Genomic DNA, 18,072 nt, shown 5'->3' on the forward strand with positions numbered 1-18,072 from the left:
GAGAAGAACCTAAGAAAACCCAGAGGTCTCTGTCAGTTTTGCAGAATTTTCCAAGAAGTGCTCTGAGAGGTGGAAGACAATGTCTGGGAAAGAGAACCCTAAATTCGATGAAATGACAAAGGCAGATAAAGTATGCTATGACTGGAAGATGAAGGATTGTGAACCAGCTGAGTGAGGCAAGAAGAAGGACCTTCATGTTCCCAAAAGGCAACCATCTGGATTTTTCCTTTACTGTTCAGAATTTTGCCCCAAGCTCAAATCCACAAACCCTGGTGTCTTTATTAGAGGTAGCAAAAAAGCTGGGTGAGATGTGGAATAACTTAAGTGTCAGTGAAAAGCAGCCTTGCATCACTAAGGCAGTGAAGCTGAGGGAGAAATAAGAGAAGGATGTTGTTGACTTTAACAGCAAGTCTGGTACAAAGGGTCCTGCTAAAGTTCCCTGGAAAAACGTAGAAGGCAAAGAGGATGAGGAGGAGGAAGAAGAGGAGGAGGAAGAGGAAGAAGAAGGTGATGATGAATAAAAAACTGTTTGTCTCCTTGTGAGTACCTTAGAGTAGGGGAATGCCATAATTGACACTTCGGTTGTTTGAGAAGTGTTTGTTGCCCTCATTAGGTTTAATTATAAAATTAGATCACAGTTATATGAGAGAGTGCTCTAAAATTTGTCAGTGGTTTACATGAAGTGGCCATGTGTGTCTGGAACACTCTGAAATTGTATCAAAGTGGTATATATTTCCAAACATCCTAAAAATACAAAGATAATCTTGTGTTTTCCTCACTCTATACACTTTGCTGTTGGTGTGACAAGGCATTTAAAGATGTTTCTGGCATTTTTTAAAGCATTTGTAAAGTGGTGTCAACTATGGTTATTGGCAGAAATCCAGTTATCAACTGTACATATATATTGTTTGTAAAAAGAGCAAAACAACCAAGACAAACTCTTGGTGCTCATTTCTTGGCACTGAGCCTGTGGGGACAACACCTTTTGGAGGGGTCATAGCTTAGAGTGTGCACTGTGAGGCTAGTCCTGTTTCCCCTGCAATGTGTATCCATTTAGCTTCAGCGTGTCCTGTTTCTACATATGGTAATATATCACTCTGCTACAATTCTTAGCTGTGGACAAAGAGGGGTTAGTTAGCCTGACAGTGTTTGGATTTTTTTAGTTAAACTTTTTGAGCAAGCTATAGAACTGTTGTCAGCAAAATGAAGAGCCACTGCATCAGTGAAAGTTCAAGAACCTTCTGTACTTAAATGTGATTTTCAGTGTTCTGGGGTTTTTCTTAGTATGTTTAGAATGCTGAAATGTTTTTGAAGTTAAATAAACAGTATTAAAAATGATTATTAGAATTTTGCTTCAATAAATTGTTTTAAAAAAGATGAGGCCAGGCGCAGTGGCTCACGCCTGTAATCCCAGCACTTTGGGATGCCGAGGCACGCGGATCACCTGAGGTCAGGAGTCCAAGTCCAGCCTGACCAACATGGAGAAACCCCATCTCCACTAAAAATACAAAATTAGCCAGGTGTGGTGGTGCCTTCCTGTGATCCCAGCTACTCAGGAGGCTGAGGCAGGAGAATCACTTGAACTTGGGAGGGTGAGGTTGCAGTGAGCCAAGATCATGCCATTGCACTCCAACATAGGCAATAAGAGAGAAATGCTATCTCCAAACAAAAAAAAAAAGGTGAAATAAATGACAGTATAGAGTTCAAGGAAACATGACACATTTGAGTAACTGCAGTAGAAGATGAGTTTATGGGGGAACATATAAAGTCCCAGTACTAGAACCCATTGGTGAGGGTCAGGGTAGAACCAGCAACAAGTGATCTAGTTTGCATGAGGAGCCTGGGAGGATTAGGAAATTCACTTATGTCTGGGTTTGGGCAGGCCTTGATTAGAGTTTTGGTTGCATTGAGACTTACAAGGGAGAATGCAACATGAAGTCAAGCAGAACAGGTTGGGTGGCAGTAAGAGAAGTGAGTCTCAACAGATTATCAGACCAACGGCCTGTAGAACTATAGCCCAAAGGCAAGGGGATTAAGAAATAAGAGACCTGAATTTGGAATATCAGTGTTTAGTAGATTAATGGAAGAGCAGCTTAGAGCATGCGCTATGAGGATGAATATGGGGGCAATTATCCACATCTAAGATTAGATGTAATTTGGGGATGTGATATTTGGATAGGATAGCTCAATTTAATGTGCCAGAGTAGAGCAGACATAAGACTCTTTATGTTCTTCTAGTTAGAAATATGGTTGGTCCCAAAATATCAGTGAATCTGAGTCTGTAGGTAGGGGTGAACTAGTCCCAGTTGCAAAGATTAGAAATTACAGAGGCCAAAATAGGTTGCTGTGTAGCTATTGAAAATGCATAGATCTTGATAACTAATGACAGTGACTTTTTCCCACAGTGAATATCTAGGAGTGAATGATGGTCTGCTTATAATTATTGGACACCAATATTTTAATTTCTTTTTTTGAGATGGAGTCTTGCTCTGTCACCCAGGCTGGAGTATAGTGGCATGATCTTGGCTCACTGCAACCTCCACCTCCTAGGTTTAAGCAGTTCTCCTGCCTGAGCCCCCCAAGCAGCTGGGACTATAGGTGCATGCAACCACGCCCAGCAAATTTCTTGTATTTTTAGTAGAGACAGGGTTTTATCATATTGGCCAGGCTGGTCTCGAACTCCTGACCTCATGATCCACCCACCTCAGTCTCCCAAAGTGCTGGGATTACAGGTGCGAGCCACCACGCATGGCCCAATATTTTAATTTCAACTGGAAAAAAATTAAAAAGATGAAAAGGATAACATGTGGAAATCTAAGCAAAAGAAAGCCTGGAGTGTCTGCATTAGTATCATGGACAAGGTAGACTTCAGAACAAGGAATAGCACCAGGAGTAAAGAGGACTATCTGTAATGATAGTTCACCAAGAAGACATAACAATCCTATTTAAGATGATATGTGCTTAGGAATGTATGTCACCTAATACATGTATGCTAACAGGAACATTAGCCTGAACTGATAGAACTGAAAGGTAGAGTGAACAAATTCACAATTACAATTCAAATCTTCAACATCCCTGTCTCAGTAATTGATGAAGCAAGTAGGTAGCAGATCAGTATGGATATAGAAGACCTGAACAGTACTATCCTCCAGCCTGCCCTAATAGATATTTATGGAACACTGTACCAATAACAGCAGAATACATATTATTTTCAAGCATACATGGAAGATATATAAATGTAGAACATATTCTGGGCCATAAGAGAAACTTTATCAAATTTGAAATAATTGAAATCATACAAAGGATCTTCACTAACAGCATTCAGTTAGAAATTAATAATAGGTATCTGGAAAATCCCCTAATATTTGGAAATAATACATTTTACCCATGGGTCAAAGAGGAAGTCTAAAAGGAAATTAGAACATATTTTAATTAAATGAAAATGAAGACACAATATCTAAAAATTTATAGGACCCATCTAATGCAATGTTTAGTGGAAAATGATATAAGTTCTTATAATATGAAGTGGAAAATGTACTAAGTGGAAAATGCATTAAGTGTGTATAACATTAGGCAAGTCAGTAAGTCTCAAAATCTAAGCTTCCACCTTAAGAAACTAGACATATAAAGCAAATTCAAGCTAACCAAGCAGAATGGACAAATAATAAAAAGTAGAAATCAGTTAAATTGAAAATAAAAGTCGAGAAAATTTGTGAAACCGAAAGCTGGTTTCTTGAAATGATCAGTAAAGTTGACAAATCTCTGTCCAGACTGACTAATTAAGATGGAAGAAAAACCATTGTCAGGAATGACATTAACTTTTTACAGACATGGCCCAGTTGTCTTGTTTCATGTTCTAGATTTGTCTAATTCCTTCCTCCTGGTGTCATTTTATTTCTCGTAAACTAGACTCAGTTAAACATTTAGATCATAGATGATGTTGTAAACTTCTTTTTGCTTTAAATCGGGAAGGCACATGATATAAATTGTGCCCACTATTAGTGATGCTGAGTTTGATTTCCATGCTAGGTTTGGTTATCACAGAGTCTCTCCCTTGTAAAAGGTATGATTTCATGTTTGCAGCTATTAAGTGATCTGTTGGAAATATTTCTGCACCAAATAACTATCTCGTTCTCCATCCACCTTTTACCTAATGGTTTTACCCTCCACAGATGATCCTTATGGAATCAGTTATTACATTAGGTTTCCAAAATAGCGATTTTCATATTATCTCGTTTTTCTGTATTTATTAGCTGTAAACAAGAATCTTTCTCTTTTTTCCCTTTTAGTATCTCTAGCTTCCTCTGACTCATTATGGGTCACTGCTTCCATTTTACACTGGCACTTGATAGTTTGAACCTAATATTGTTAGTTTTCAAAAATGATTTGAAGGCCAGGCACAGTGACTCATGCTTGTAACCATGGCACTTTGGGAGACAAGACGGGAGAATTGCCGGAGGCCAGGAGTTCAAGACTAGTGATATAGCAAGACCCTGTCTCTACAAGAAATTTAAAAAATTAGCCAAGCATGGTGGTACATGCCTGTAAGTCCTAGCTACTGAGGAGGCAGATGTGGAAGAATCTCTTGAGTGATCATTGACGATGCCACTGCATTCCAGATGGGGCGACAGAGCAAACCCTGTCTCTCTTTAAAAAAAAAAAAAAAATTGAGTTAATTTATTATTGAGTTTGGTATTTAGTGCACTAAATAATAAATTAAATAAATAATTTAAAACTAAGCATAAGATCAAAGTGAGAATACAGATTAAACTGTCCCTTCGAGTACTTTACATGCTCCATATCAGTTTTTCCAAGAATCCCCTACACGTATAAATCTTCCAATGATATTTCATACAGTTGTACATCTGACTCTTCCTAATGTAGTGTGGAACAAATGTATTTATGTTGGACAGCTTTTCCTAATGAGACCAACTGTCTGAATCTAGCTTGATCTATTTAAAAACTTTGTGACCCACCTCTGACTGCTTATCATTCAGGTATTTTTATTATGCTGTTTTGTGAAGCTGTTCTTGTTTTTATTGTTCACGTGTTTTTATACGCAGTTTAGTTCAGCATAAATAAGAAGGAATTTTTGAGTTAAAAGTTGCTGAATGCTGACATTACTGCCTTTTGAAGTTCTTGGGACCTTCATACTAGAAAAGGAGACTAGAAAGAATTCTTCCGACCTTCCCTCCCTTTTCTATAATTCTAGAGAACATCAAGGAATTATGTAGGACTTTTAAGAACCAAGGATTTGATATGAGGAATATAAACCCACCTTACCTGGATTAAACACATGAATAAATGTTAATAAAATTCAAACTACCTGTTTATCACTGAAGTTGTGAATTCTTCTAGATAATGTGTTTTAGAAAATGTTTGTTGAGTAGCATTTAGGAATTACCCACACCTGATACACCTGGTGGGTTTTTCTTTAGGAACATGGAAATTAGTTGATACAGGTCTCTCTAAAAATCCAAGATAGATAGATGACTTTACACATAATTTGGTAAATTCTTCAACTTTTGGTCACCATACCTATAAATCTGGACAGAGATTTTTTTTCTAGAACCAATTTTGACCTTAGTCTAAGGATAAAATGTTTACATTCCTATGTGATCATATTTTCCTTTTAGTTTAAATAATAAGGGAGGGGTTACTTTACATTTTCTTCAGCATTAACAACACAAAATCTTACAGTTACATAAATAACCAGAGGTAAATATCTTCGTAAAGGATGTATGTAATTTTCGAATGTTGAGCACAAATCATATAAAAATTATATATTTTCCAACAAATTTAGTGTAGCAAATATTTAAATCGTGCAATCATATTGCTTGGGTTTTAAAAAATTCTGTTTACAGCATGCGGTAGGGAGGATTATAAGCATCTTTTTGAAGTCATATGCTGAGGGAGAGCAAGATATACTTTTTATTTTTTTCTGCTCTAATTTTGTGATAATAGAAACCTATTCCAGAGTACTTGCTTCGCTTAACTTTTTTTCAGATGCTTTTGGATATGTAGGTCCAAATGTGCCATCTTCCCATATTTTTACAAATTTTGTTTTGGAACAGATGGAAACATTGTATTATTATTTTGTTTTGGGAAAGTGGTTCAAGATTTCTAGGTGGGCATTTCAAATAGATTAACCATCAATTTTATGGATTTTTTTTTTTTTTGCAGCATTCAACTTCCACTTCCCATATTTAATGTCAATTATATAATACAGGGGTTTTGTTGTTAAATCAAGAGCTAACTAGCTGATTCATTTAGCAGATATATTTTGCTCACCTACCTATGAAAAGCACTGTTTGGTTCTGTTAACCAGAACCAAATGTTTTTAAACATTTAAAAAATTAATCGCACAATTAACTTTTTTAAAAATTTTACTTTTTCTAGGATACATGTGCAGAACATGCAGGTTTGTTACATAGGTATACGTATGCCATGGTAGTTTGCTGCATTTATTGACTCATCCTCGAACTTCTCTCCTCTTCCTCCCCACCCCCACAACAGGCCCTGGTGTGTGTTGTTCTCCTCCCTGTGTCCATGTGTTCTCATTGTTCAACTCCCACTTATGAGTGAGAACATATGGTTTTTGGTTTTCTGTTCCAGTGTTAGTTTGCTGAGGATGATGGCTTTTATGTCCCTGCAAAAGACATGATCTCATTTCTTTTTATGGCTGCGTAGTATTCCATGGTGTTTATGAACCACACTTTCTTTATCCAGTCTGTCATTAATGGACATTTGGGTTGGTTCCAAGTCTTTGCTATTGTAAATAGTGTTGCAGTAAACATACATGTGCATATGTCTTCATAGTAGAATGATTTATATTATTTTGGGTATATACCCAATAATGGGATTGCTGGGCCTAATGTTATTTCTGGTTCTAGAACCTTGCGGAATTACCATACTGTCTTCCATGATGGTTGAACTAATTTACTTTACCACGAACACTGTAAAAGCATTCCTATCTGTCCACAGCCTCACCAGCATCAATTGTTTCTTGACTTTTTAATAATCACCATTCTGACTGGCATGAGGTGGTATTTCATTGTAGTTTTGATTTGCATTTCTCTAATGATCAGTGTGTTGAACTTTTTTTTCCATATGTTTTTTGACCTTGTAAGTATCATCTTTTGAGAAGTGCTGTTCATATCCTTTGCCCACTTTTTGATGGCTTTTCTTGTAAATTTGTTAAGTTCTTTGTAGATTCTGGATATTAGACCTTTGTCAGATGGGTAGATTGCAAAAATTTCCTCCCATTCTGTAGGTCACCTGTTCAGTCTGATGATGGTTTCTTTTGCTGTGCAGAAGCTCTTTAATTCGATCCCATTTGTCAGTTTTAGCTTTTGTTGCCATTGCTTTTGGTGTTTTCATCATGAAGTCTTTGCTCATGCCTATGTCCTGAATGGTATTGCCTAGGTTTTCTTCAAGGGTTTTTATGGTTTTGGGTTTTACAGTTAAGTTTTTAATCCAGTTCGAGTTAATTTTTGTATAAGGTGTAAGGAAGGGATCCAGTTTCAGTTTGCTGCATATGGCTAGCCAGTTTTTTGAGCACCATTTATTGAATAGGAGATCCTTTCCCAATTGCTTGTTTTTGTCAGGTTTGTCAAAGATCAGATGGTTGTAGAAGTGTGTTGTTATTTCTGAGGTCTCTGTTTTGTTCCACTGGTCTATATGTCTGTTTTGGTACCAGTACCATGCTATTTTGGTTACTGTAACCTTGTAGTGTAGTTTGAAGTCAGGTGGCATGATGCCTCCAGCTTCGTTCTTTTTGCTTAGGATTGTCTTGGCTATATGGGCTCTTCTTTGGTTCCATATGAAATTTAAAGTAGTTTTTTTTTTTTTTTCTCCTAATTCTGTGAAGAATGTCAATAGTAGTTTGATGGGAATAGCATTGAATCTATAAATTACTTTGGGCAATATGCAAAATTTATTATTTAGATTTGTGATAAGTGTTACAAAAGAGATGAGAACAGGGTTCCATGAAATGTTTGGGTTCCCAAAAAGAACATATAAATGTCATATCATGAACTTAATTAAGGGTTTAATGTGTATTTAAATTTGTATCTGTCCAAGTTACTCACTTGAATGTGAAATATACTGTTCTAGGAATTTCTTAATACAAGAATATTATGTGAGAACTGTATGCTTAGATTTTTGTAGAAGTTTAGATTTTTTGAATATTATATCATTAGTTTTTACAAAAGTATATATTAAAGCAATATATTAAGCTCTTCAACACCTATATGGCTTAAAGGTAAGGAACATGGGCTCTGTAATACAAACTCTCAATTAATAGCACTATCAATTGCTGTTTGACCTTGGTGCACCCTATTAGTTTCCTTATTATTAAGGTGGTAATTGTGGTGAAGGTTAAAGGCAAATACAAAGTGCTTAACATGTCTGGCACATAGTAAGCGCTCAATAGATGTTAGCTGCTATCATAATTGTTATTACTGTCAAACATCAAAATGTGTTTATAAAGCTATTTTTTACTTTTGGAAAATAGAATAAGTTGAAACTGCAGTGGCTAGCTTCAGATAAGTTATAGTTCACAGCAGCATCTATTCATGTTGTCATTTTGATAGGAATTCTGCCACTCATTGGTTGTGTGCCTTTGAACAAGTTATTTAACCTTTCTGTGCCACAGCTTGTCCTGTGTTTAACAGAGGTAATTATAATAGAAAGTTATTGAGACTTAAGTGAATTGATACTCTGGACAATGCCTGGTACATAGTGAGTGTTCAGTGAATGGTAGCTATTATTAGGAGTAGTATTAACATTATTCCATTATCACAATGCTACCAGTTTGCTCAGCCTATGTCATAAGCTGCTAATAACTAAAATCAAAACTTACAAAGAGCTAAAAATGATACAGTAAAAATTTTCATAGCCTAAATATTAAAAGAAGTATCACCTTCCTGACCAAATTTAGACCTGCAAAAATTTGAACAGGGAAGTTCAGAAACGGTAAAAATAATGTCCAAAAAAGAAAATTCAATTCAGAAGTTCTGATGGGTGAAATTTGGACTGGAACAAACAACAACAATAAAACATCTAGTTAATAAATTTAGACTTATTTGCAAAATTTACCCATTAAGAATTGATCCTAATGAAAATACCAGTAAAAGTCGATGTGGACAGAATTGGACAGGGCTAATTGGTATATAGAAAAATTGATAATGGAATGAAGTCGGCTTCATGGAATTAGATTCATTGTGAATATTAAAGTGTATACTTTTCGTTGACATGTTCACATTAATAATCATAGAATCAAAACTTTCTCAGGCTCAAAACAGTAGTGCCAGAAAACACCTACCTGATCCAGTTGGTGGAATTGTAAAAATGCCTTCTATTCATTACAATCTTGTCTGAGAGGTAGCATAAAATATTAAATAATAATACCCACAGTAAGTGCTGCAGTGGTTAGGAGGGATTATATATGAGAGCACTGCAGTAATCCAAAGAAAGAGATGAGAGCAGGAATAAAAATAATGGCAATGAAGATGGAGAGGAGCAAGTTAACAAAATAACTGGAAGAAAAATTACTGAGATATTGTGATTGGGTGGTACAGGTTGAATAGAAGAGAGTTTTGACTTGATCTCTTGTGAGATTGGGGTGTCCTTAACAGAATAGTAAATACATGAGGAAGAAAAGATGGAGAATTCAGTTTTGACATGTTGAATATGAGATGAATATGAAGCCAGCCAGATGGAATTGACCAGTAGGAAGTTGTAAATGTGGATCTGTAGCTTAATAGAAAGCTCTTGGCTGGAAATACCGATTTGAGAGTCATCACAAATCCATACTTGGATCCTCTCCCCTACCTTCCCCTACTCTCTTCTCCTCCTGGTCCTTCTCTTTCTCTTCTTCCTCCCCTTTCTCTTCCTTCTCCTCTTCCTCCTTTCTCTTCCTCTTCCTTCTCCTCATCCTCCTCCTCCTGCTGCTGCTTCTCCTCCCTCTTCTTCCCTTTTTCTCCTTCTCTCCTCTCCTCCCCTGCTCTACTCTCTCCTCCTTTTTTTTCCTCTGTTTTCCCCCCTGCAAGTTTCTATCGTTACATGCCCCCTGTCTCCCTATCTCTGTTTCCTTCTACCTTCCCCTTTTTACTGTTTTATAAATTGTTCCTTGGTGATTTTATTCATTGTCAATATAGACAATATATAGATCTAGACAGTATCTGATATTTCCTATACACATAGAGTCCACAGACAGTACATGAAATAACGTAGAGATAATTATAAAATAATAAAAAAAGGAAAAATTGAGAGACAACACAGTGATGAAACCCTTGGGACTACTGATTGATATACACACATATACATACACATACACAGTTCTATGAGTAGAATTCACAGGGAAGACAGAAAATAGACAGGAGATCAACAAAAGAGTAATGCCTGAAAATCTAAGGGGAGGAGTTTTAGGTAAGAGTGACCAGTGTGTTCGATGTCCTAGACTGTCCATTGAAGGTAAGAGCTGAATAAAGGACAATTGTATGTTTTTGATTTAAGGAATTACATCGCTTAAAGTGGTGATTTGGGGCACTCTGGTGCCAGCATACACAATGGATCAAAATGCAAATGCAGACATCAGATACTAGGGTAATGGTGGGAAATGAAAAAAGTGACAAGGGCAAGATTCTATAGCCAAAAAAAAAAAAAAAAAGTCTTATTGTTCCATGACAGGCAGCAACACTAGGGGGCCATGTGACAGATTTTAGGCCAGTGGCAAATAGAGAAATCAAGGAAAAGCAGTGATTTGAGGAAGATGACGATCAACCTTTTGATTAAGTTTGATTTTGAATATAGAACATTTGTGTGGAAATGACCACGAGTCAGAAACTAGAACTTCTGAGAATGGTAGTACTTGGTATTAGAGATCCAGTATAGTCTTTTACATTGAATTAATGATCATAAAAATAGGGAATTAGAGTACCTTGTAGGAGCAGAGATTCTTAAGTTGGAATATATGGAAACTTCAGAGAAGCCTGAAATTGTATCTAAAATATTGTGAAATATAATTTTTTTTTTTTTTTTTTGGAAAAGAGAGTCCTATGGCCCTTATATGATTCCCAAAGAGTCTGTGACTCAAAGGATAAGAGAGTGAAGCAGGTGACTGATAATACAGGCAAGAATAAGCATCAAGATGAGAGAACCAAGATAAAACTAGGATAAAAAGTTACAGAAAATGACAATAGAGGGAAAGCTGGTGAGAAAATTAAACCAGGCGTAAAAAACCTAAAAAGGTACAGATTCATGTTTTATCTGTTATACCACCAGAAATACTTTGTATTCCTTAGACCCTATATAATTTGCAGTGTGTTAATTGGTCATCATGATGATGACCTGAGAATTAAGAATCATATTCTGTCGACTCTGTCAGTGGCAAAAAAATTACATAATATATTTAGAATTATTTTAATCCAGAACACAAAAATAATCTTTTTTAGTGTATAAAAAGTGTAAGATACATGTTACTGAAAATGACTTGTTATCAGAGCATTTCAACTCTCTGTAAATTTTATTAATAAAGATTTGTTCCCAATATTACCATAGTTTTTTGTACTTCATTGGATTAATTGGTTTATACCAATCAAGAATTCCATTCTCATATGGGCCTTTTGGGTTCCGTGTTTTCTTGGGGATCTCCTAATATAAAGTCTTAGCAAGCAAACCTGTACTATAGTTGCCAGGACTTTAAGGTGAGGTCAAAAAATTCTACCAGTACAAATGAAATAACTATGATCTGATTAAATAAATTATGGCATGTCCAGTTTGGATGTGGTTATTCCAAAGGCCTTAATTGATATCAGGTAAGTATTTGCTAAGATGATGTCTCTATTGCAGATGTACTTCTTGTATTGAAATATTGTTTGAATCGTATCAAAATTACTAGAAGAAATAATGTATAATGCATTGAATTAAAGTCCTCATTTGCACGTCTTTTTTTGGTAAACTGGGACAGGAGAGTACCAGGTATTTTAATTAAGCATCTAGTAATTTTTAATAGTTTTAATTTGACATCTATTATTTTGTTCCTAACCTATTAAAGAGTAAAAATAACCATGCTTTATTTATGCTAGTTCAGTAGATTTTTAAAATGACTTTATTTTGAAATTTTGAGTTGCCACATTTTCCTTACTACATGAATTAAATATGAATAGATGGTTTATTTTAGAAAGTCTTCTATTATGATGAATTACGTATTGCTTTTGTACAGAAGCTTTTGTATGGGTACTGGCTTAAAAATGACAACTTAAGTGTTTGCATCAAAAGGAAATGGGAAGGTTGCATACTTCCATGGTTAATTTCTTTGTGCAGCATCTGCTTCTTCTCTGTTTCCAGTAATTATTTACTTGCATGTGTATTTTTTTTTTAATTTTTGAGACAGAGTCTTTTGAATACAGTAGCATGATGATGTCAGCTCACTAAAACCTCCCCCTTAGGGCTCAAGCGATTCTCCTGCCTCACCCTCCCTAGTAGTGGGGACTACAGGCATGTGCCACCACGCCCAGCTAATTTTTGTATTTTTAGTAGAGACAGGGTTTCACCATGTTGGCCAGGCTGGTCTTGAACTCCTGGCCTCAAGTGATCCGCCCGCCTCAGCCTCCCAAAGTGCTGGGAAACTATGCATATCTTTTAAAGAAGATTTCTACATTTCTAAGGGCAAATACAGTTTTGTTACTTTGGGATTTAGATGGTTCACGTTATTGTGGGTACCCTGTTTTTTTGTTGTCTTTTTTTTTTTGAGGTGGAGTCTTGCTCTTGTCGCCCAGGCTGGAGTGCAGTGGTGCGATCTTGGCTCACTTCTGCCTCCTGGGTTCAAGTGATTCTCCTGTCTCAGCCCCCTGGGGAGCTGGGACTACAGGCATGCACCACCACGCCCAGCTAATTTTTGTATGAGACAGGGTTTCACCATGTTGGCCAGGCTGGTCTGGAACTCCTGACTTCAGGTGATCCACCCGCCTCAGTCTCCCAAAGTGCTGGGATTACAGGCATGAGCCACCGTGCATAGCCAGTACACTGTTTTGGTTTTTGTTTTTTTTTTTTCCATTAGATTAAAATACAATTTTCAGTAATGTTTACATGTCTTCTGTAGTATATAACAGAACTACAGAATAGTGGCAATATAGCAATATGTGTCACATATGCAATTTAAAATTTTCTAATAGCCACATTAAAAGGAGTAAAAAAGGTAAAATTAATATTTTTATTTACCTCAGTACATTCAAAATATTGTTTTAACATATAATCAATATAAAAATCATTGAGATGTTTTATTCTTGTATTTCACATCAAGTCTTCAAAATCCAGTTGTATTTTATACTTACAACTTGTTTTAATCTGGATTAGCCACATTTCAAGTATTCAGTAGCCACATGTGGCTAATTGCTATCCTATTTGTTGTGTGGTGCAGGTCTGTAAAGTCAGAACAAATTCTTAGTATCTGGATGGATGGACAGATAAAAGGAGATGTTTATCTTATATGAATCATATTTGATCATTGTAATAACTAGTTACCAATAATCTGGTCATCTTTATAGATATCAAAGTTGGGCTTTTTTACTCATTGAAAAGTTACTTGGAGGAGACACGCTGGAAATATTGGGTAGATGGAACTTCACCTATTTAGTTGCCCTTAATATAATATAACTGTATTATGTAGTTGCATTGTTTTTACTATATATGCATGTTCATACTTCCATGAAATTTCAGAATATGTCTATAACCCTTAGCATAAATGCAGTTCCAACTACAATGAAGATTTTGTGCTACAGCTAGAAAAGGAATTAGTTCAAGCCCGACTGAGTGAAGCTGAGTCTCAGTGTGCACTAAAAGAGATGCAGGATAAAGTCTTGGATATAGAGAAGGTAAGAAACCTATGCAAATTTAGTCACTCCCAAATTAGAGGGGATGTATAATATTTATAAGGTACTGAGCAATTTAATCGACTTGGTGTTTTTACACATTAGAAGCCTTACATATTAGTTACTAAGAGAGAAAAGGAAGAAAATATTTTTTAACTTGTCAGTTATTCCTTGTTGCCTTCATACTAATCAAAGCCCCAGATTTAAGGATAAAAATGGAGATTGGAGCCCTTTTGGAGGAAAGCAACCAGAATAATTTTCACAAGAATATCTAAATGTTGTAGAAAAGAAATTCAGGTGACAGAAATTAACTCTTATCTTGAAACATTATAGTATTTTCATGTGGAAGAGATAGAATAGGACTAATACATAGACAATTTAGGGAAAATTTCATCTGAATTTAGTTGTTAGAACTGTCCAATCCAGAACAAGTTACCTCAGGATATGTAGGAATTTCCTTTCAGCCTGTGGTGTACTTACAGAAGCCAACTTACTTCAAGGGTATTAAAGAACATCAAAAATTAGCTAAGTAATGGTAGTAAAAGAACTTCAGGTTTATTACAACTTTCAGATTTAAAAGTTCTAGATCACAAACTCTGCATCTCTTGTTTCTCATCTGTCAATTTACTGGTGGCCTGGCGTCTGTGTCATTTGTTCCTTTTTACACTTAGGTAATAGCTAGCTATTGAATCCAAAAAGCTAATAGATAATGGATGTAACAGCCTCGGGTGTTTTAAACTATTTTCTTAATGAACTAGAAATCAGTATAGTATAACTATAGTTATAGTATAACTAGAATCAGTAGTGGAATAATTTTGCTAGAAAATGGCTTGCTATTTTTATATTTCTGGAAAATGTATTATCTTGATTTGTTGAAAAAAAAAGCCAGCAAGAATGCTGAAAGGAATGCCTAGCAGAATATTTGGTCCCTAACTTAGGTGTATTCTGGGTTACATGATTTAGATAAGAATTTGTGTCTACAGTTAGAAAGATTTTGAATATTGGGTAGAAGTGTATTTGGGTTCCATTCAAAAATGGATTTCTTCGATGGCTGTGTTTTCACAGTATAAAGTAGAGAAAGGTAGCGTGCTTCCTGTGGTGATATATTCATGCAGTGCCCTCTTTTTTACTGCTTCCAACAATCTTTTAAATGCATATGCAGTAAATTTTTGGTTTTCAATTGAGGAAATATTTAAAGTCCATCATAAGAATGTATAATTGGCAGGAATAACTCCATTTCATCATCCCTATGAGCAGAAAGCTACATGTGCACCATGAAATATTAGAGATAGAAAATTTCCAAAAAAAGAGAATCCTTCCCAAATCATTTTATGAGACCAACATCATCCTGATACCAAAACCTGGCAGAGACTCAACAAAAAAAGAAAACTTCAGGCCAATATCCATGATGAACATAGATGTAAAAATCTTCCTTAAAATACTGGCAACCTGATTGCAACAGCACTTCAAAGAGCTTATCCATCACGATCAAGTAGGCTTCATCCTGGGGATGCAAGGCTGGTTCAACATACCCAAGTCTATAAACATAATCCACCACACAAACAGAACCAAAGACAAAAACCACATAATTATCTCAATAGATGCAGAGAAGGCCTTTGACAAAATTCAGCAGCCCTTTATGCTAAAAACTTTCAATAAACTAGGTATTGATGGAACATATCTCAAAATAATAAAAGCTATGTGTGACACACCCACAATCAATATCATACTGAATGGGCAAAAACTGGAAGCATTCCCTTTGAAATCCGGTACTAGGCAAGGATGCCCTCTCTCACCACTCCTATTCAATATAGTATTGGAAGTTCTAGCCAGAGCAATCAGGCAAGAAAAAGAAATAAAGCATATTCAGTTAGGAAAGGAAGAAGTCATATTGTCTCTATTTGCAGACAACATGATTGTATATTTACAAGACCCCATTGTCTCAGCCCAAAATCTCGTGAAACTGATAAGCAACTTCAGCAAAGTCTCGGGATACAAAACTCAATGTGCAGAAATCACAAGCATTCCTATACACCAATAACAGACTTAAAGGGAGCCAAATCAAGAACGAACTGCCATTCGCAATTGCTATAAAGAGAATAAAATACCTAGGAATACAATTAACAAAGAATGTAAAGGACCTCTTCAAGGAGAACTACAAACCACTGCTCAAAGAAATGAGAGGACACAAACAAATGGAAAAATATTCCATGCTCATGGTTAGGAAGAATCAGTATTGTGAAAATGGCCATACTGCCCAAAATAATTTATAGATTCAGTGCTATCCCCATCAAGCTACCTGTGACCCTCTTCACAGAACTGGAAAAAACCACCTTCATATGGAACCAGAAGAGAGCCTGCATAGCCAAGACAATTCTAAAAAAGAACAAAGCTGGAGGCATTACTCTACCTGACTTCAAACTATACTACAAGGCTACAGTAATCAAAACAGCAACATACCGGTACCAAAACAGATATAGACCAATGGACCAGAACAGAGGCCTCAGAGGGAATGCCACACATCTACAACCATCTGATCTTTGACAAACCTAACAAAAGCAATGGGGAAAAGATTCCCTGTTTAATAAATGCTGTTAGGAAAATTGGCTAGCCATGTGCAGAAAGCAGAAACTGGACCCCTTTCTGACACACTAAAATTAATTCCAGATGGATTAAGGACTTAAACATAAGACCTAACACCATGAAAACACTAGAAGAAAACTTAGGCAAAACCTTTCAGGACATAGACATAGGCAAGGACTTCATGACTAAAACACCAAAAGCATTGGCAACAAAAGCCAAAATAGACAAATGGGGTCTAATTAAACTCCAGAGCTTCTGTACAGAAAAAGAAACAATCATTAGAGTGAACTGGCAACCAACAGAATGGGAAAAAATTTTTGCAATCTACCCATCTGACAAAGGGCTAATATCCAGAATCTACAAAGAACTAAAATAGATTCACAAGAAACAAACCAACCAACCCATTCAAAAGTGGGCGAAGGATGTGAACAGACACTCTCAAAAGAAGACGTTTATGAGGCCAACAAACATATGAAAAAATGCTCATCATCACTGGGCATTAGAGAAATGCAAATCAAAACCACATTGAGATACCATCTCACTCCAGTTAGAATGGCGATCATTTAAAAATCTGGAGACAACAGATGCTGGAGAGGATGTGGAGAAATAGGAACACTTTTACACTGTTGGTGGGAGTGTAAATTAGTTCAACTATTGTGGAAGGCAGTGTGGCGATTCCTCAAGGACCTAAAAATAGAAATTCCATTTGACCTAGCAATCCCATTACTGGGTATACATCCAAAGGATTATAAATCATTCTATTATAAAGAAACATGCACACATATGTTAATTGTGACACTGTTTACAATAGCAAAGACCTGGAACCAACCCAAATGCCCATCTATGATAGACTGGACAAGGAAAATGTGACACATATACACCATGGAATACTAGGCAGCCATAAAAAATGATGAGTTTATGTCCTTTGTAGGGACATGGATGAATCTGGAAACCATCATTCTCAGCAAGCTGACACAAGAGCAGAAAATCAAACACCGCATGTTCTCACTCACAGGCAGGTGTTGAACAATGAGAACACATGGACACAGGGAGGAGGGTGCCACACACTGGAGTCTGTTGCAGGGGAATAGGGGAGGGACAAGGCGGTTTAGGGAGGTTGGGGAGGGATAACATGGGGAGAAATGCCTGATAGAGGTGATGGGGGATGGAGGCAGCAAGCCACATTGCCATGTAGGTACCTAAGCAACAATTCTGCATGTTCTGCACATGTATCCCAGAACCTAAAGTGCAATAATGTGTGTGTGTGTGTGTGTATGAAAAAGAAAATTTCATAGAATCAGACCTTGAAATCTCAATGTTACCAGTTACCTCAGTTTACCTGTTTACCTAGGGAGTTTTCCCTAGGGCCTAGTTTTGGATCTCTTGGTAATTCTCCAGAGCAGTTTGATAATGGGTTACCCTGTGTCCTTTTTATCTTTTAATATGGTGGGAAATTAATCTAAAATCTTGTATCCATGTGCTGAGATAGTTGCCTAGCCACATGTAGGAGAAGGAAATTGGATCATAGCTTATACAATAATCAACTCAAGATGGATTAAGGACTTAAAGCTAAGACCTGAAACTATAAAAATTCTAGAAGATAACATTGGAAATC

General features: G+C 36.3%; 1 protein-coding gene across 6 annotated transcripts in view; it reads left to right on the forward strand.

Annotated features, from left to right (window-relative positions):
- EVI5 (ecotropic viral integration site 5) overlaps positions 1-18,072 on the forward strand; it is a 215,300-nt gene that overhangs the window by 107,245 nt on the left and 89,983 nt on the right. For all 6 annotated transcript variants that reach the window (XM_074381419.1, XM_039460946.2, XM_074381421.1 and 3 more), the window contains one exon: positions 13,743-13,877. In XM_074381419.1, the coding sequence (XP_074237520.1) occupies positions 13,743-13,877 (135 nt within the window). The remainder of the gene's footprint in view (positions 1-13,742; positions 13,878-18,072) is intronic.

The sequence above is a fragment of the Saimiri boliviensis genome, chromosome 11, assembly GCF_048565385.1.
Source record: "Saimiri boliviensis isolate mSaiBol1 chromosome 11, mSaiBol1.pri, whole genome shotgun sequence".
Classification (NCBI taxonomy): domain Eukaryota; kingdom Metazoa; phylum Chordata; class Mammalia; order Primates; family Cebidae; genus Saimiri; species Saimiri boliviensis.